This window comes from Vigna umbellata, chromosome 10 (assembly GCF_029865625.1).
Source record: "Vigna umbellata cultivar VRB3 chromosome 10, Vumbellata_1.0, whole genome shotgun sequence".
Lineage (NCBI taxonomy): Eukaryota > Viridiplantae > Streptophyta > Magnoliopsida > Fabales > Fabaceae > Vigna > Vigna umbellata.
In genome coordinates, this window is record NC_142174.1 from 14854640 (window position 1) to 14875109 (window position 20470).

Consider the following 20470-nt stretch of genomic DNA (forward strand, 5'->3'; position numbering starts at 1 on the left):
GCAAATCACATATTCTTTGTCAAGTGATACCTAAGGAGAAGCTTGGTCTCCACAAGTTTGACATCAATAGGTAAAAAAACCCTAATTCTATGTGTCAGACTCGTGGCCCAATTTAAGCTTATTTCTTGGTCCAAAAACACTTTGACAGTTGCTCCCTGCACCACCACCGAACACTCCGTGCACCACCCTATAACTATTTTGCCCTTGCTCTAAAACGGATGTCAACATCCGTTTTACCTTCAACGGATATTGACATCCGTGAACGGATGTTAACATCCGTTTACATATTTTATATTTTGGTTTATTGTTTTTATTAAAAAAAAATCCTTCAATGGATGTAGTCACATCCGTTAACCACATCCGTTTTAATAAATTTTTTAAAAATATTTTGATTATTATTTAAATAATAATACATAAATTAAATAATAATTATTATTTTATTAAATAAAATAAAATAAAATTAATTTATAAATAATTAAGTAATAATTTTAAAAAATTTAAATAATATTTATATATTAATTTAAAATATAACAAATTAAAAAACTAAAAACTAAAAAAAAACTACAACGGATGTGGCACATCCGTTTTAATAAATGTTTTAAAAATATTTTGATTATTATTTAAATAATAATACATAAATTAAATTAATAATAATTATTTTATTAAATAAAATAAAATTAATTTATAAATAATTAAGTAATAATTTTAGAAAAAATAAATAATATTTATATATTAATTTAAAATATAATAAATTAGAAAACAAAAAACTAAAAAAAAACTGCAACGGATGTTGCCACATCCGTTTTAATAAAATTTTTAAAAATATTTTAATTATTATTTAAATAATAATACGTAAATTAAATTAATAATAATTATTTTATTAAATTAAATTAAATTAATTAGTAAATAATTATTTAATAATTTTAAAAAAATTAAATAGTACTTATATATTAATTTAAAATACAATAAATTAAAATTCTAAAAACTAAAAAAAAAAGAAAAAAACTCAATGGATGTTGCACATCGGTTGAAGAATTTTTTCTTCAATGAATGTCGACATCTGTTTAAGAAAAAAGGTGGAGGTGTAGGATATTTTAAAATATGAAAGATAGTTTCGGAATTTAAAAAAAATGTGGTGGTGCAAAAAGTAACGTGGGTGGTATAACACCTTTTATCTACAAGTCCATTATAGCCCAACGAAAATTCTATATTAATGGATTCATAATACAAATTCCAAAGTTAAATACTAGTATAATATTTACAAATACAAATATGGAGTTTTAGGTTAGGTTTTCACATTCTCCTTAGTCCCATGAACTTTAGCTTTGGTGTCTCATGTTGAGAGGAGGTTTAGTTTTTTTGTATTCTTCTAGTCATAGCTTTGGTTGTAGGTCCTTGACTAGAAGCATGTCATCATTTAGAAATTTTCTTTGTAGTGAATCATGAGTTTTTTTTGTTGTATTTTCATTTAAATTCTTGATTCATAACTTATGGATAAGAAAACAAATTTAAATAGGAAGGGAGTTATATGAATCAATTACATGTTTCAACACTACGCTAGATAAGATGTGTTCCATAAAATATGTTGAATAACTGGCCAGTTGTCTTTTATATAATATCATTGTACCTATGTATTTGACTAGTATTATTTTATCGTGGCAAGTCAGTGGCCAAAAATCTTGGTTCGTACAACTTGAATAAATGTCATTGTAGTATAATTTTGACGATTTAAATTTAGTTAAAGAATGATCATATTACATAAGTTTAAATTTAGAGGGGTATAAATATACCATTAGTCTACTTACAATTATAATAGTACTCCGATAAAAATTATTATGTGGAAGTCGAAACTAATAGAACGGCTTTATAAAGTAGAAAAGCAAATTGATCACAGGACCATCTACAGATATCTGGGAAGGTACAAATGTCTTTGCTGATCTTTATGGTCATCACACATGATTGCAGAAATAAAACAAACGCTGAAATGCTAGTAATAGATGTTGGCAATCTCTTGAAGGTAAGAGAAAAGCTGTTGTGGTTTAGATAACATGGGCATGTGATCAGCTCCAGAAATCACTTTGACCTCATTAGGAGGGTTTCTTTCAATGATTGACAGTTGAAAATCCTGCTCTATTAAATTGTCTTCTTCACACACTATATAGACTCTGACCACAGTTCCATGGTTCTCTTCTGTGAGTTGTATATTTTCTCGCAAATCTTCATCACTGAAGATGGGAAAGGGTCTCACTAGTGACAACGCCAGGGTGAAGTCCTGGTCATTTACACATGCCATCCAACGCCAGGGTTATATAATTTTTCCAGAGACTATAATTCCTGATAATAATATGAAAACAGCTTGAAAAGACATATACCTCGGGTGGAGATAGCTGGTAAAAGTTGGATGCTAATCTTTGAGGATCGGGTGTTACATATCGCTTCTCATCACTGTTGGAATTTTCATCAGACACAGTCTTGTAGTCGAAATTGGATTTCAAGCTTAACCTGTGCTTGAACTATAGAAAGTTAAATTAAATTGAGTTATAACATTAGGAAGTAAATTTGGAGTCTAAGTCAATTTTATAAAATAACAAATTTTGTTAGAATATATTAAATAATGAATTTTAAACCTATCTTAATTCTATAAAATTAATTATAAATTATTATTTGTATTTTCATAATCTGATATCAAAAAGATAGAAATCCTATCATAATTGCGATATTGCGATATTATGTTAAGAAATATAATTTAAACTTAATTCAACTTTATAAAATAAAATCTATATTCCTATTTTTATCTCTACCCATATACGAACGAATATCATCATATTAGAGAGAGAAGAATAGGTGTTACCTCTTGTAATAGTGTGAGATAGCTAAGGTTGGGACCAGGCATCCAGGCGGTAACGAAAACCGCAACTGCAATTTTGAGAGGGAAGAACTCCATGGCTAGAGAAATGCATAAGCCTCCAAAACTATGACCGACAAGGATGACTCGTTCCTCTGGTGGTAAAGATCTTAGAAATTGGAACAAAGGTTCAACATATTGTGAAACTGAAGTGATATCGAGCACCTGCGTTGGATGGATGCCGGAAGAAGCCATGTCGAGACACGTGACTTGGAGTCCGGCGGAATTAAGAAGAGCATAGAGCTTATACCAACACCATGCTCCATGCTGGGCTCCGTGAACCAACACCAGACGCCTCTTCTTTCCCTCCATCTCTTTCACCTCACAACTTCAATCCTTTACGTCTCTGTTACATACATATATATATATATATATATATATGTGTGTGTGTGTGTGTCCATTTTCGTTTACTTTTTAAATGTATTTTAAATTTATGCATTCAATGTCAAAACATTTATTAATATTTATAATATAGCTAGTCTTTAGTTTAGTCCGTAACCCTAGTTTTGTCTTTTCTTATTGCTTAAAACAATGTTTAATAAAATAATAATTGATATTTGGTAATATTACAATAGTTAATTTATTAAAAAATAGTTACTTTTTATTGATAATGATGAATTAGAAAGTTTTTCCTTTTTTATTTATTAGGGTATTGTAAAGATGGTTAAGTTTAATAACATACAAAACGATCATGTTTTCCATATAAGTTTTATAAGAGAAAATATATTTAAGATATTTTCTTTGTTAAAAGAATAAAATTAACTATTATGTTGAGTTGCCTAACAATCCTGCACGGATAGTGAAGTTGGATTACGACTCGTAAGTTTTACTTTTTGAATGGATAAAACTTTAATTGAATATGATGTTAGATGTTCGTCCCTAATATGTCTCTTTCCATTAATATTTAATTGTGATAGAGTTATAATTTGAAATTTGGTTGCAATTAATTGTATTGCTTTATTTATTTTCATTTAATTTGTTCATAACACTCTTAACACGTTAGTTTATTTTATTTATTCTTATTTGCACTAATTTATTTATTTTTATATTTCTAATTCTTAAATGTAAATTTTATAAAAATTGATTTTATTTTAAATCAATTTAGATAATTTGAGTTAGTTTTACTATAATTATTATTTTTAACTACTCATAACACAAAACTTAATTATATTGAAAAATTAGAATTAATTTGATAGACTGCATTATCAATAATTAATTTATAAATCATACAACATTTTTTAAAATAATTTGAGGATGACAACTGTATTTCATCCATATAAAATTATTTTTAATTTCTTGTCAGATGTACTCATTATAAATATTAAATATTGATATAAATCAGTTAAAAATATTAAAAAAATTTAAATATGTTTATAATTTTTAAATAAAATTAATTTTTTTATTATTTTAAACTCTAATATATTTTAGTTTTTAAATTTTAAAATCAATAGATATAATATTTTAACTTAATATAGTAAAAAAGATTAATTGATATTTCATATTAATATTTGAGTTAAATATATCAAACAATATAAAATATTCAAATATCAACTTGAAAAGTAATTTGACATGTTAAACAATGTAACAACTATTATTTTTAAAACTTAAGGACAAATAAAAATTAAAATAAATTTTAATTTTATTTCAAAATTTAAAAATTAAAAATATATTTAAATCAAAAAATAAATAATTATGTCTACAATTAAAGAATTAGAATAAAAGACAGCTGAAAAAAAAATTCTTAAAACTTAAATTCTGTTTGAATATTTTAGTAAAAATAATAACATGGTTGGATTCATGAATTATAATATATTTTTTATATGAAATACTAATTCGTTTTCAATATGACCTTTTATAATAAAAAAATATTAATAAAAATTCAAATTACATACATCATATTTTTAGTTTACTTAGCTTAACATGAAATTTTATTATTTTTCTTACAAAAAAAAATTTCAAAAGTTACCGAATAATATTTATTTTCCGTAAAAACCCATCTTAAAGTTTCCACTTATTTCCTACTGTACTAAAAAATATTTGTAATTATAAAAAATAAATAAATTCATCAATAACTTTAAATTTATGAATAAATTTTATTCACAAATTTTATAATTTTATTTTATTAAGAAATGTTTTTATCATTAAAATTTGTTGATAAATTAAAATTTATATTATTAATAAATATTTTTATTAGTAATATATTTTATGACTAATTTCATCGATAAATTTGGTTAATAATTTGTAATTTTTATTATACATAAAAATTATTGATAAAATGAATTACAAAATCTGTTGATATTGGGTTAAATATGTTTTTAGTCCCTAAACTATCAGACGATTTTGTTTTTAGTCCCTGCTCAGAACTTTGATGGTTTTTAGTCCTTATAGTTTTGAAACTCTGAGTATTAGTCCTTAAAAATGGACGGTGTTAAGTTTTTGAAGATGTGGCAAACGGCGATGCCCACGTGATCACTGATCTCTGCCTTCACTCTCTACCACGTGGGATGTTTAACTGTTGAACTGAGATTAAGGGTTAAGCACTTCGTTGTCTTTTATATATGAGATTTGAAGAAGTTTGGTTGTTCTTCGTGGGTGCAGCTGAGGAGAAAGAACTTGGGTACATCTGAAGGTTGGAGTTGGTATTGTTGAGGTAAGTTTGTATGTTTTGGTTTTGGTCTTCTTCTTCTTCTGTTCTTCGTGTGAATATGACGATTTGGGATATAGGGTTTTTGTGGGCACCAAAGCTGATGAAGGGATTGTTTTCTTGTAGTGAAATGAAAGGTGACAGTGGAGGAAATGGTTGGACGCGAAGGTCAATTAGTTCGTCTAAGTCGCAAAGCTGTGGATCATCTTCACGGTTACCTTCTAAATTGTGTGGTTGTGGTGAAACATTGTTGGTTTTGAAGGCAACTACTGTGAAGAACAAAGGAAGATTGTTTTATAGATGTAGAAATTGGGCAGTAAGTGATTAAATATTTCATTTCATTTGCTGAATTTTGAATTAATCCTGTGTTGTTTTGATTGCAGAGTAATTCAAGTTGTAATTACTTTGAATGGCATGATGAAGGAGTTTCTGAAACTGAAGGAAGCTTTGAAAGAAAACGTGAAGAACTTCAAATGTGTTTGGAAAATGAAAAACTCGTATTGGATCTAAGGAAGAAGAACGACAAGTTGAAAAGGAAATTAGAAGAAGAGAAGAAAGTTGGAAAAATGATGTTGTTGTTGTTTATCTTGTCATGGGCGTTAACAATTTTCTTTTGTATTATGTTTTTGTTAAAGATGAATTGTAACTAAGAATTATGGTTGAATAAAATGAGGATTGTCTGGAAATTGTTTATGTTGTTGTTTGTTTTCCCTTTAACATTGCACTGTTACTGGTATATTCATTTATGTTAATAAAGAAAACAGCTCACAGCATAAGAAAGCACAGGCAGAGTATCTGTAAATGTGGACTTGGAATAAATAAAGTTAACTTGCCATTATGCAAAGATGGAATACAACTGGAAGTTTAGTGGTCCCTTTGAAAATGAAGTGGTCACATACTATTAAATAACATAAGTTCAGTGGTCCCTTTCCACTACAAAAAATATTAAAAGCAACCACACCAACCACTGTAGGCAGTACTATAATTGTTCCCTTAGTGGGTCACTGTGAATTACAAAATTCAATACAATAAAGGGTTGGCTACAATAATTCTTCAATTGGTACTAGCTTGGGACCCTAGATGTTGTGTAGCTAGTCTTGAGGATGTTCTTCTTCCCCAAGATAATCATATTCATCACCACCAACAAACTCTTGTTCTTCCTGACCCATTTGAACATCTTCATGTTCATCATGACCATCACACTCTTCTTCTTCCTCACCCATTTCAACCTCTTCATGCTCATCATCACCATCACACTCTTCTTCCTCACTCATTTGAACCTCTTGTTGTTCATGACCACCACCAAACTCTTCTTCTTCCTCACCCATTTGAACCTCTTGTTGTTCCTCACCACCATCACACTCTTCCTCCTCACCCTTTTCAACCTCTTCCTGTTCATGACCACCATCACAGTCTTCCTCACCCTTATCAACCTCCTGCTGTTCATGACCACCATCACAGTCTTCCTCACCCTCTTCTAGACCCATTCCACCCTCTTGTACAATCTCATCCACTTTGGAAACCATTTCCTCCGTGTCTATGTTTCCTTTTTCAACATCACCCTCTTCCACTTCCTCAGCCACTTCACCACAACTAAGAAAGTGAACTTCCACTGCCTCACTAGGAACATGTTGAACATAAATTTCTACCTCTTCGTTATTCTCCTCTGCATAATTAGCCAAGTACAGTGCTTCACTGTCATCACTCAATAATCTGACATTATTCATCAGCCTTTGTTTGGACCCCTTCCACCAAAGTTTGAAGTCTGCATCATACTTAAATTCTTTAACTATTCCAACCGCTTCAAAATATGACCAACGATCCGGATCAACTCCTTTGATCACGTGTATCTCTCCTCCAACATACTGTAGCCCCTTATTACTAACAAACTTCCCCATGTGATGCAAACAAATGTCGAAAACCATTTCTAGACCTACATTCACACATCAACGCTTTACGCACAAATTGGAACAACCATAACCGAAACACAAAAACAATAGCTTAACTTACCTTTACGCTTGTCTTTGACGACCACCGGAACGACCACCGCAACCACCACCGCAAGGACAACCAAGATACAATGCTTCCTGTCAAAGGTTTCCACTACAATGCTTCCACTAAAACTACGTTTTCCCCCAATTCAAATATTTACTTTTGACAAATTCTGAACCCTATATCTAATTTCAATCAACGAAGTGCTTAACTGACTTAATCTCAGTTCAACAGTTAAACATCCCACGTGGCAGAGAGTGAAGGCAGAGATCAGTGATCACGTGGCATCGCCGTTTGCCACATCTTCAAAAACTTAACGCCGTCCATTTTTAAGGACTAATACTCAGAGTTTCAAAACTATAAGGACTAAAAACCATCAAAGTTCTGAGCAGGGACTAAAAACAAAATCGTCTGATAGTTTAGGGACTAAAAACATATTTAACCCGTTGATATTTGTTTATATGTTAAAAAGAAATATGTTAGAAGAAGAAAAGAAGGAAAAAGAGGAGAATTACTAAGTATAGGAGGCGTGTTGATAGTAGTGACACAACAATGTGATAATGTGATGACAACTCGACGTAATAATCATCAGAATTAGAGAAATAATTATGAAAAAAGAAAAATAAGAAAAATAGTTGGAAAAAGGAAAGGATATGAAAGAAGAGAGAGACAAGAAAAAAAAAAGAGAAAAAGAAAAAAAAAGAGAGAAAGAGTTGGAGAAATATCAACATCAATAATTACTAGCATATATTAATTAGAATATTTATCAATAGATTAATAATTATTGATAAATTTTATAATTCATTTATAAATTTTATTTATTCTTATTTTATATACAGATTTTTATTATTAATATACCAATTTTTTATTATCAATAATGCAATTAATATTAAATTCAAATTATTGAAGAATTTTTTTATTATTAATAAATTATTTTTTCTCAACAGTACACAATTTTCTTATAATAATTATTTGGAAACCATTACACATTTAGGAAAAAAAACGTAATATAGAGTTTAAAAATTAAAAATACGACCTCCAGCAACTAAATAAACGTCACCTCCCACGAATTAAAAATGTTAATTTTTTTTTAAAGTTTGATAAACATGTTAATAATTATGAAATCATATCGAAAATTAATAAAATTATGAGACTAAATAAAGAATTATATGTTAAATCTTGTATATTTAAGGTTTAATACCTCTTTTGGTCCCTCGAAAGGGGACAAATGTTCAATTGGGTCCTACCTTTTTTTAGAAGTTCAATGTGGTCTCAAATTTTGTAAAAAGTGTGCAATCAAGTCCTTTTTGGAAACGGCGTTAATTTTTTAACGGAGCAGCTGACAGGGTGGACTGAAGTTTGCTACGTGGCTGTGTGAGGGTAATACGTGGTTTTTCTAATTCGAAAAATCCTAAATTTGAAAATTAGGAACCTAATTAAAATTAGAATTAAGAGGGAAAACTCCCAATCTGAAAGGATTATGAACCCTAAATTGGAAATCCCAATTTCTTTCTACCGTCTTCTTCTTATGTCTGCTTCGTCACGCTCATGTGAGGGAAAGATATAGTTTTCCCTTCTCTTCTTCTCCTTCGGCGCTGCTTTGCAACCATATGGCAGCTTCCTTTCTCTCACGTTGGGACAACTTGCGACAGCTTTGGGGTGGTCCGCGGCGGCGGAGCTTGTGAGCGACACAGCGGCAGAGGCGCGACCCTTGGGGTTTCGATGGTGGTTCGCGCGGTGGGTCTCGAGCGACAGGTTTGCGGAGATCAACGAAACTTTGCCGAGGTTGGCCGCTGGATCTCTGGGTTTTTGTTTTTGTTTTTGGTTCTGGTTTTCTGCAGGTGGAGGGTTGGCCTCGCGGTACTTTTCGAACACGACGAACACCCTTCAGAAGAAGTCATTCGTATCTCAAACACCAATTTCTCTCTAACTCAAACCCTAATTTCTTAACCTCAGTAATATTACCCTCTCACAGCCACGTATCACCCTCACACAGCCACGTATTACCCTCACACAGCCACGTATTACCCTCACACAGCCACGTAGCTAACTTCAGTCCACCCTGCCAGCTGCTCCGTTAAAAAATCAACGCCGTTTTCAAAAAGGACTTGATTGCACACTTTTTACAAAATTTGGGACCACATTGAACTTCTAAAAGAAGGTAGGACCCAATTGAACATTTGTCCCCTTTCGAGGGACCAAAAGAGGTATTAAACCTATATTTAAATATAAGTTAAAAAATAAAATATATTTTCATCCTTAAATTATTTAAAAAAATTACATTCAATGTCTAAATTAAATTATGTTTGTAAAGTTCCCCTTTCACCAATATGTTATAAATAAGTTTAATTATTTAATTTATATACATAGGTTTTACGTAGGTGTTTTATAGCTCTAGTCCTTAACATATACACATGAGTCTGTTTTAACTTTTATAACAAAGTTTATCATAAAATATTGGAACGATATTTAAAAAAGTGAAAAAAACTAAAATTAGTATAAAATAAAAGAAAAGAAATGAATTTAAAGCCATAGAGAATGATCATATTCCATCAATTTAAACCTAGTCAGTCCATTAGTTACATACATTATAAAATTATAATAGTGTGACACCCGGACACTGACGAGGACGGGGAGTGATCGTCGGTACAAGAGGCATGATGCAAGGGGTACTGACAAAGAGTGACTCCTGGCAGGCTTCCAGTGGAAGGGGCACATGGACGAATCGAACATACACCGAAATGAGAGGAATCTGAAGACTGTGTAGGTATGGGACTATACAGTTGAAAGATAGCTTAAACGGATTGATTTGGCTACTCATATCACTAAATACATTTGTTTTTCGGTAGTCTAACTCATAAGAACTCCATGATTAAGCATGCTTAGCCTGAAGTAATTTGGGATATGGAGAAATTATTATGTAGTATTCGGAAACATAGAGAAGCAAATTGATCATAGGACCATCTACAGATAGCTGGGAAGGTACAAATGCATTTGCTGATATGGTCATCACACATAATTGCAGAAATAACATAAACGGTGAAATGCTAGTAATAGATGTCGGCAATCTCTTGAAGGTAAGAGAAAAGCTGTTGTGGTTTAGACAACATGGGCATGTGATCAGCTCCAGCAATCACTTTGACCCCATTAGGAGGGTTTCTTTCAACCATTGACAGTTGAAAATCCTGCTCCATTATTTTGTCCTGTTCACACACTATATAGACTCTGGCCACAGTTCCATGGTTCTCTTCCGTCAGTTGTGTATTCTCTCGCAAATCTTCGTCACCAAATATGGGAAAGGGTCTCAAAAGTGAAGACGCCAGGGCCAAGTCCTGGTGATCATTTACACATACCATCCCAATATCATGGTTAATTAAGAGACTTTTGCGATCGTCTGTAAAGTTGAATGCTAATAATTTGAAAACAACTTGAAAAGACATATACCTCTGGGGGAGATTGTTGGTAGACGTTGGATGCTAAGTTTTGAAGATCACATGTCATATATCGCTTCGGATGATCGTTGGTATTTTCATCTGTGACAGTCTTTGAGCCCAAATTGAATTTCAAGCTTAACCTGTGCTTGAACTATAGAAAATTAAATTAAAATGAGTAGCAGAGAGATGAAAGAACGGTTAGCGGTTGGTTGGTACCTCTAGGAACAGTGAGAGATAGCTGAGGTGGGGACCAGGCATCCAACCGGTAAGGAAAACAGCAGCTGCAACTTTGTGGGGGAACATTTCCATGGCTAGAGAAATGCATAAACCTCCAAAACTATGACCGACAAGGATGACTCGTTCCTCTGGTGGTAAAGATCGTAGAAATTGGAGCAAAGGTTCAACATATTGCGAAACTGAAGTGATATCGAGCACTTGGTTTGGATGGATGCCGGATGCAGCCATGTCGAGAGACGTGACTTGAAGGCCGGCGGAATTGAGGAGGGTAGAGAGCTTGTACCAACACCAGGCTCCATGGTAGGCTCCGTGAACCAACACCAGACGTCTCTTCTTCTTCCCCTCCATCTTCCTTCAGCTCACAACTTCAATGCTTCACGTCTCCACTAAATAAATATACATGTCCATTTTCTTTCATTAAAATGTATTTTAAATTGTGTCCTCTATGATAAAAGATTTATTCATGCTATGATAAATATAAAATTAGTGATTTCTTTAGATGAGTTCATTTAACATATTAATTTATTTATCAGACGAATTTATTTTTTCTTTAAAGTAAAATAAATTATTTCAATAACGAAATTAAAGTTTAAAGAACTTTGTAAAATATTTCAAATAACTAAATTGTTTTTTTTTTAAATTTACTTAAAATAAAAAAATTGTCATATGTAACACACACACACATGTATTCAATAAAAAATTAAATATTATTTGAATATTTAAATTTACTTAATATTTTTCTATAAAATATATAATCTAGAAAAATAATAATTTTATGATAATAATAATTTATAATTTCTTTATGTTGATGTAACATCCCAAAAATATAGTACAAAACTATATAATAGAATAATCACATTAATTAATAATTCAGATCCGTCTTTACTCTAAGAAAACGTACGGTTACGGGCGAACGGCTTTACAAAAAGGTTACAGCTAAAACTGTACAGGATAAGCAACGACAAGGACGGACGTACAAAACCAGACAACATAGAAAAACACAGGGTAAGCTTATGTAATTTAATTCATACGTACACATACATTTCAAACAATCCAACACACAAGATAAATTTCATCATACGAATCATACAAAGCCTATCACTAGACTGACTGTCCGGACTATATGAAATCTGTGTAGCTACAGGCGTTCGTGCACCCGGGTGATGTAGTAACTGGGATGCCCTCAACAGCTGCCACTCGAGGTTAGCCCTATCTGTCCAAAGTACCCCTAAGGACTAGGACCTCCTGCCGTTCCCACACATGACCTACCCTCCTATACGTGAAGACGAGTACCCACGGAACATCAGGATGAACAGCCAGCTTAGCATGCCCACAGTCATACTTTACAAATTTCAATATTCAAGCATGAGTCGTTCCTCCCCGGAACGCTCGTCCAAAAACCACAACCTTTCAATATCTCATTTTCTTCATCTTTCTTTAATAATCATCTCACTTAACCATTTCACACAAAGACCCGTTCGGAGACAATTGATCGAACGTTCAATCCTGACTCAGAACGAGCCTGAACAATTTGGAGCGAGACCGAGAGACCTCCAATTCCAGAATGAATTTATACTAAGAGGTTTACTATTGGTTTGAGAAAGAAACGAAGTACAATCTAATATCACTACCAATGAATAGAACGAACGTAACTTGCAAAATGAGTCAATTAGATGAATTGACTCTTAAGAACTTTAACCGAGCATCTAAAAAGAAAACCAAACTCAACACTAAAGCTCTAGGCCGAAGTCAATAGACACAGACACTCCAAGAGATTCAAAGAATAATACATAGAGGAATTCTCATGAATAAACCGAGCGTTTATGAGGACTTAGATTATTTAGATTTAGTATTAAGAAATATGAATGTCAGTTAAAGACTGAACACTATAGGGAGCGAACCTTAGTGGTTTGAACGAACGCTAGTATTAGAAAATTTTGTTTAAGGAGATAGAAAGAGTGCTCGGTGTAAGACCAAACACTTTATTAGGACGAACACTTGGTATAAGACCAGGTGTTACTAACAGGATATCAAGACAGAACTATGCTTAGTCGAACGCTCAAGCACAGTATTTCGAAGTGTAGACGCTCGTCCTCAACTAGGATTCTTCCCAAATGAAAGAATCCACTACAATTCCCAATTTACTAGAAAACCGAACGTCAAGGACCGTTCAGTAACGTACGTACACTTTCTTAGGGGAATTTCTTACCAGAATCATTATTATTCAAATTCAGTTCTTAACATATAGTTTCACACCTTTATACATTCACACAATAATCAATTTTTCATATCTCATAGCATCCAGACATAGAAATTTCATACATTTCATGCATCATAACATAGCACAATCATTTTTCATATCCAATCAAATCAACGAACGTTCATGCAACACATAATCATATAAATTAAATTAATAAGCTTCCCTTACCTCTTAAGATAGCCGAACGTTCACAGATACAGACTAGGGTTCTCCTTCTAACAGAGGCCTTAACGTTCTACAGCACGTTCTAAGAACTATAACCAACATAAAAACCAGAAAGATACTAAGAATGATAGGATCAGCTCATGCAACCAGGAATCTGGGTTTGCATGTTATAGAAAACACACGAATGGAGGAAGGATGAACTTACCAGTTAAGAATCCTAAACTGATCGGTTCAAACGATCGTTCTCTACACCGGAAGAGTAGAACTGGTGCCTGAAGGTTGATCGGAGAAGAGAAGAGGTGAGAATTTGTAGAGAGAAGGGAAAACGTTTTAGAAAGAAGGAGGAGAAATTGAGAAGTTCAGAGTCTGGGAAGAAGGGTGCATGCAGAAGAGAGTGGGACGGAAGTTTCAGAAAATCATTTTCTTCCCACGTCAAAACGAGCGTCCGCTCTTCTGCTGACACCTGCATCCCACTATCTGATTTCTGATCCTCGTTGCTTGACACCTGGCGTCCGTTCAGAGGAGTTTTGGGTGCGTTTTAATTATTCTGACAGGGGTTTTGGGTGCGTTTAACAAGGCCAGACAGTTGACAATTCAAATTATATATTATTTTTATTTGAATTCGTATAATAATAATCATATAACTATTATTTATCATGTTTTCAAAAATTATTATATACTTTTTAATATACATTTATATATCGTATCGTGTTTTATTATTTTTAAAATAAATTACGTAATTTATAATTGATGGTATCCAGTTTCAAATTATGGGTTCAGACAAAAGATTTTCGATTGAAAATGTCAATAAATTTAAATAAATCATTCATCACATGTATTAATCTTAGAATTAACTCTTTTAAAGATTTTTGCCATTCTGTTTTCTAAATTGTATACATACAAAAGACTTTATATAGTAGATACATTGTATTTAATAAAACCCTATCTGTAAAACCTTAATTTGAATTTAATTACTTTTTTTCTACTCTTGTTATCATGTTTTTTTTTCTTTTGTTATTATTGCTGGAATCCAACATATATAACATAGAGATAAATAAATAAGTAAGAATTAATTTATTATTATGGAGTTAAGAATTAAAAAGATAATAATTATAGAACTACATAATAATAGATGGGTGTGTTTTTAAATGAAAACTTGAATATCTCCACAATAATTAGTTATTATCATACACAATACAATTTATACATTTATACCAAAAGGGATTATTTTAGAGCTTATTTTAATTTTTAGTTTTACCTTTTAATAAGTAATTATTTATTTAAAATAAAATAACTCACTTATTAATTTTAGTTTTCCAATGAATTTTGTTAAATTAAATAATTTTTAATTTAATATTTTTTAAATTTTAATTATTTTTAAAATAAAAATAACTATTAATAATAAAAAATTATTTATAAAATGAGTAAAATTTATTTTTTGTTCTAAAAGTTACTTTGTATTAAATTTTATAATTATAATTGTATTACTTTTATTATTTTAAAAAATAACATCCATATGTTTCCACTAATTAATTATAATTTTTTTACTTATTTTTCTAACTATTTTATGATGAAAATCGTTTCAAGATCTCATACCGTTTTTTAGAAAAAAATCCACACTTCTCCTTCGTCAAATGACCTATTTTCTGTGAAATGTAAGATGATAACTGTTAGTTACTTCAAAATTAAATAGAGGATAAACACAAATTATTTTAAAAATTAAACTCAAACCTAATCTAAAAGACAAATTTTTAATAATTTAATGTTATTGGCCAATATCAAAGATAACAGGTGACGTGTGAAGCGTCGTATACCTAGTCCGCGTTAGAAAAGTCAATAAAAAAATTTGGTGGAAAAATGGACTTTGACCCAAACATCACAATCTTGATGACAGTCAATCAACACTTCATCAATTCCACAACTAATCTTTTTCTTCTATCAAGACCAGTTCTTCATCCTAATCTCTACTTACAATTAATATAATCTTTTTGAAAATGGGGAATGAAAATATTTTTTCTTAAAATCTAGGTATTGATCTTGTGTCGTTTTCATTCTAAACAATGTCTAGATATTAATTATTATAAACTTTGATATTTTAGTTATGTTAACATCTTAAAACTCAACCATTATTTCCATTACATAAAAAGTTATTAAAAATATAAAAAATATAAAGTGAATCACATTAAACCCAATGATCAAACTATATCTAAATAAATATATGAAAGTAAAACATTAAATTATTTATTTGTTTTATGAATCAAAGCTAAATTAGTTAACTTATTAACAAAATCAATTTTCTAACAAAAAAACGTGAAAAACTTTAAATTGTCTATACTTAAAAGAAGGCAAACATTGGCTTCATTTTCTTCTAAGATTCCGATAACTATTTATTGATCCAAAAAACCATGACAACCAAGTCATGCATGATCCACATAAACTCAATATAAATACAACTTTGTACTTCTAAAAAGGTTGAAAAACTATCCAACATATTCACCTTGACTTCCTCTATAAATACTAGTACAAGAAGTCAAACCCTCTAACTACACCATAAGTATTCAGCTTGAACCAATTAACATATGAAACTCGTCATATTACTTCCATAAACGAAATCATCCTAACATCCCTAGTTTGAATATTGAAAAATTATATCACCAAAAAATCAAAGAATGTATTGCTCATATGATTCTTAAATTTATTTCAATGGCATTAGTTCTTTAATTTGAAAAATATTATAAAAAAAGTTAATTGAATTCTGAAATCTACTTCTCATATTCAAATCATCAAGATAACTACAATAATAATAACCGTTTTAAGCAAAGGACTATAAGAGATTTTATAACCTTCTTTAACTATTTCCATAACCATATAGTAATAGAACATTGAAACAACAAATAAAACAATGAAATAACAAATAAGATAACGGTTCAATATTATCTTCATGTAAATTGTACATGGAGCATACGCTAGTCGAAAAATGATTTTTTATATAAGTTATAAAAGACATGTTACATCAATTCTCCTTTCGCGTCACTGGCAAGCCTTTACGTCACCCATCACCTTTTGCACACCCAATAGCTTGCCCAACCACCATCACCACCACCACCTTCTCCTCCTCCTTTTCTCTTATTCTCTCTTTTTCTCTCTGTTCTTCTCACTCATCTCCCTTTATAACATGATATAAAACTCCCGTAATTTGGGTGGATAATTTGCTGCCAAAAGTGCCAACAAGTATGGTCAGTAACTATGATGATAAGTTATTAACCGAATAAAACTATCAATAACTACGGTGATAAAATACCGATAGAACTTCAAGATAAATTTTACAGACTTATTGTTCTCCAACGGAAGTATATGTTGGTATATTTGAATGTAAAATCTGTCATATCACTAATTTATAAAAAGGCTTTGACGATGTCTAATAACGACAATTAAGAAATCCACATCATGAAAAAAGAACAATGACTTGTAAATATAATGTGATGATGACCAAACTCTTGAACAGAAGGAAACATCAAATTAAATATATATCATCTCATAATAGCCCACATGACGCACCTTGACCGAACATGGACATTCAAAATACTTAGTAAGTTTACAAACAAATCATACCTTTAATAAACTACTAATTACAACATTGAAAATACAAACTGCATTAATGACCCATAATGACTTTATAACTAAGGGGAAAGCTGATCAAGTGATTGAGGAGACCTCTTCTTATGGGACACTCCTAAGAAATTATTACCTCTGAAATAACTAAAAGGAGCGCTATTCAAATGATTGAGGAGACCTTTCTAGCTCGCCTACAAACATATAGTAATTATACACTCTGATGTTCCATTATAATACACAAACGAAGCCCTAGGAACAAAAATCCAATCCCATAAAATGCAAGCTCTTTGCCTTATTAACGAAGATGTATTTTGTTTTCCAGTGTTTACTCTTCACACATAAGTTCACTAATAAAACCAACAAAAATATTCAATTTCTAGTAATAGGTGTTGGCGATCTCTTGAAGGTGAGAGAAAAGCTCTTGTGGTTTAGAGAACATGACCATGTGATCAGCTCCAGCAATGACTTTGACATCATTTGGAGGGTTTCGTTCAATCATTGAGAGCTGAACCTCACGTTTGAACATGTTGTCTTGCTCGCACATTATATACACCTTCTTCACACTTCCATACTTCTCTTCTGTCAGTCTAGCATTCTCACCCGACATTTGTTCATCACCAAAAATGCGAGTGGGTCTCAACAGTGACAATGCCAAGGTCAAATCCTGCTTCATTTACACACTCTATGAAATGCCTCATGATTATATGTCTAATGATAAACTGGTTTTTTGTGTTCTCTTAATTCTGAATCTATAAGTTTTCACCAAAAACACTGATGCAAATTTGTAGATGAATATGTTAAAAAGTATTTTATTTCTATTATATGATATAGTTTTAAATTTTGGATAAATTTCTACGCTTAATTAAGTAATTATTGATATTTTTTTAAATTACAAATGGACATTTTTGCTTACTAGTTTTTCCGTGCGCTTGTTAGTGAAACTGTATATCAACACGAATGAAATTTAACTGAACTGTTCACGACTATTGTTCTTATTTCATCCAAATAATACTGTTTCCAGTTTATAAATGAATCTCAACCGCTTCTGAAAAAAAATAGCATGACAAAATCAAACATCTATGGACTCAAATATAAACAAATTTAACTGTTTTTTAATTAAAGTTGGTTGATATCATCTTTTCCAAATTATATTTAAAAATTTGAAAGTAATCTTCATAAAAACTCATCTTTAAAAATATAAAGAAAACCATTAAAAATAACTATGAATCAAAAGGTGTTGCACTCCGGTAAACTGTCTGTCTAACTATTTGTTAAGTGAAATCATGTCGAAACCCTATATAAACCAAACCGTTTTAAAGCTGATTAACTTTAAAATTATCATGTTTAAACGTTTAATCACGATATTTGAACAGTGATTCAGTCAATTTTAATAAAAAATTCATTATAAAATCTCAAAATAAAAAGTTTTTATAATCTGAATCGGATTAACTTTAATATCAAAAATCAAACTTGAATACTAAAAAGCCAAAATCAGTATGTATTAAACTTTATATTTAGTAGTAAAAGAAATGGGCGTCCCCCTATATTTGTTTGAAAAAAATATTGATAAGTAATAATTGTAATAGGAAAACCCATTCCTTTTAAAAAGATAGCAACTAAAATCACAGAAAAAAAACAAAATTACATTAAAAAAATTGTAATTTATATATTTTATTTCAAAGTGCATACCTCCGGTGGAGAGAGTTGGTATAAATTGGATGCTAAGAATTCAGGCGAGAATTTAATTGATTTTTCCGGTTGACTGCTGTTGTTGTCATACTTAGATTCCGATCTTCGACGAGCCCGGGACTTTAGAAATGAAATGAAATTGAGTGAAGAGAGGAAATTTAAGCAGTTTACCTAGTGATCAGAATATTAAAAATGAAGTACACCACCTCCTGAGAAAGAGTGAACAAGCTTAGATCGGGAGAAGGCATCAAGGTACTGACAAATACCGCAGCTGCAATCTTTTCGGGGAAGTTTTCCATGGCTAAGGACATCCCGATCCCACCCAAGCTATGACCGACGAGGATCACACGCTCTTCAGCATCCAGACTCTCCAGAAATTCCATCAAAGGCTCATAGTATTCTGATATTGAATTCAGCTCCTCCGCCTGCTTCGGATGGATCCCGGAGGCAGCCATGTCCAGAGCTGTCACACGGTGTCCACTCGATTTCAGCAATTCAGCGACCTTATACCAACACCATGCACCATGGCCGCCTCCGTGAATCAACACCAGATGCTTCTCTTTCTCTCTCTGCATCTTATCTCACCTAATATTTTCTCTTAACCCTGTCTAAATTCAAATACACGGCTAGGGTAAACTCCTACAGCGGGGACTTATTTCACAGCTCCGTTTATATACCCGTCAATTTGGTCTCGCATACATGATTTTGTCCTGACCCACGTATGATTTAGTCCTGACCCACATAACTTTTGGAGACAGAAAAACTCACAAAATTAAAACAATGCTTCATAAAAAAAATTCAAGGAATCAAAACAGGGTGTTGCTCCCTCCACCATCCCAAGCACTTTTGCACCTCTCCACTGTTTTCTTTTATTCCAAAAATACTTTACACATCTCCATTATTTTTTTTATTTCAAAAATACTCTACACCTCCCCACTATCCTCAACAATCTTTCTCTTTCTCTCTCTGCATTAATGGATCATTATGTTTCTCTTTCTCTCTCTGCATTAATGGAGCATTCATATGTATTTCTACCACTTCCATTTCATAAACCTAAAGGTTAGATGCAAATACAAAAATAATAAACATAATAATATTAATAGTAAATAATATATTATTATTATTATTATTATTATTATATACTAACTTAATGACGAAATAACTAAATAAATACCAAATCTTTAACAAATAACTTTTTTTTTATATTTTAAGTATTTAATAATATTTTTATATTATTTATCTAATAAATTAAATACATTATTCAAGTTATTTGAGTCAAACATGGTAAGTTAAAACATAATATAATGTTAAAAATTATAGATATTAAATGTAAAAAAAACACACATATATAAACATTTTTCTAGAAATTTAGAACAAAATTTTACCATTTATTAAGTGATTTGAAGAAAAAAAATATATTAAACAGTGAAAATAAGATTGAATCAAGCTTATTTAAGGGAAAGTGTAAATAAAATTTTACAACATATCACAAGTTTATATCTGAACCATGTGAATGCTCCATTAATGTG

General features: G+C 31.2%; 3 protein-coding genes across 3 annotated transcripts; all 3 read right to left on the bottom strand.

The window, feature by feature from the left end:
• Positions 1-1909: 1909 nt before the first annotated feature.
• On the bottom strand, positions 1910-3260 carry LOC124845357 (methyl jasmonate esterase 1-like). Its single transcript, XM_047322438.2, has 3 exons — positions 2852-3260; positions 2373-2513; positions 1910-2272 (listed from the first exon to the last, which is right to left on the bottom strand). The coding sequence occupies exons 1-3, from the start codon at positions 3215-3217 to the stop codon at positions 1988-1990; spliced, it is 792 nt and encodes a 263-aa protein (XP_047178394.1). The 5' UTR covers positions 3218-3260; the 3' UTR covers positions 1910-1987.
• Positions 3261-10050: 6790 nt separating this feature from the next.
• Positions 10051-11601, bottom strand: LOC124844796 (methyl jasmonate esterase 1-like). The gene is made up of 3 exons (XM_047321803.2): positions 11192-11601; positions 10986-11126; positions 10051-10873 (listed from the first exon to the last, which is right to left on the bottom strand). Exons 1-3 carry the CDS (start codon positions 11558-11560, stop codon positions 10589-10591), a joined length of 795 nt encoding a protein of 264 aa, XP_047177759.2. The 5' UTR covers positions 11561-11601; the 3' UTR covers positions 10051-10588.
• A 5533-nt stretch (positions 11602-17134) lies between these two features.
• Positions 17135-19593, bottom strand: LOC148191983 (methyl jasmonate esterase 1-like). Its single transcript, XM_088100422.1, has 3 exons — positions 19148-19593; positions 18942-19061; positions 17135-17916 (listed from the first exon to the last, which is right to left on the bottom strand). The coding sequence occupies exons 1-3, from the start codon at positions 19514-19516 to the stop codon at positions 17629-17631; spliced, it is 777 nt and encodes a 258-aa protein (XP_087956548.1). The 5' UTR covers positions 19517-19593; the 3' UTR covers positions 17135-17628.
• Between the last annotated feature and the right edge of the window lie 877 nt (positions 19594-20470).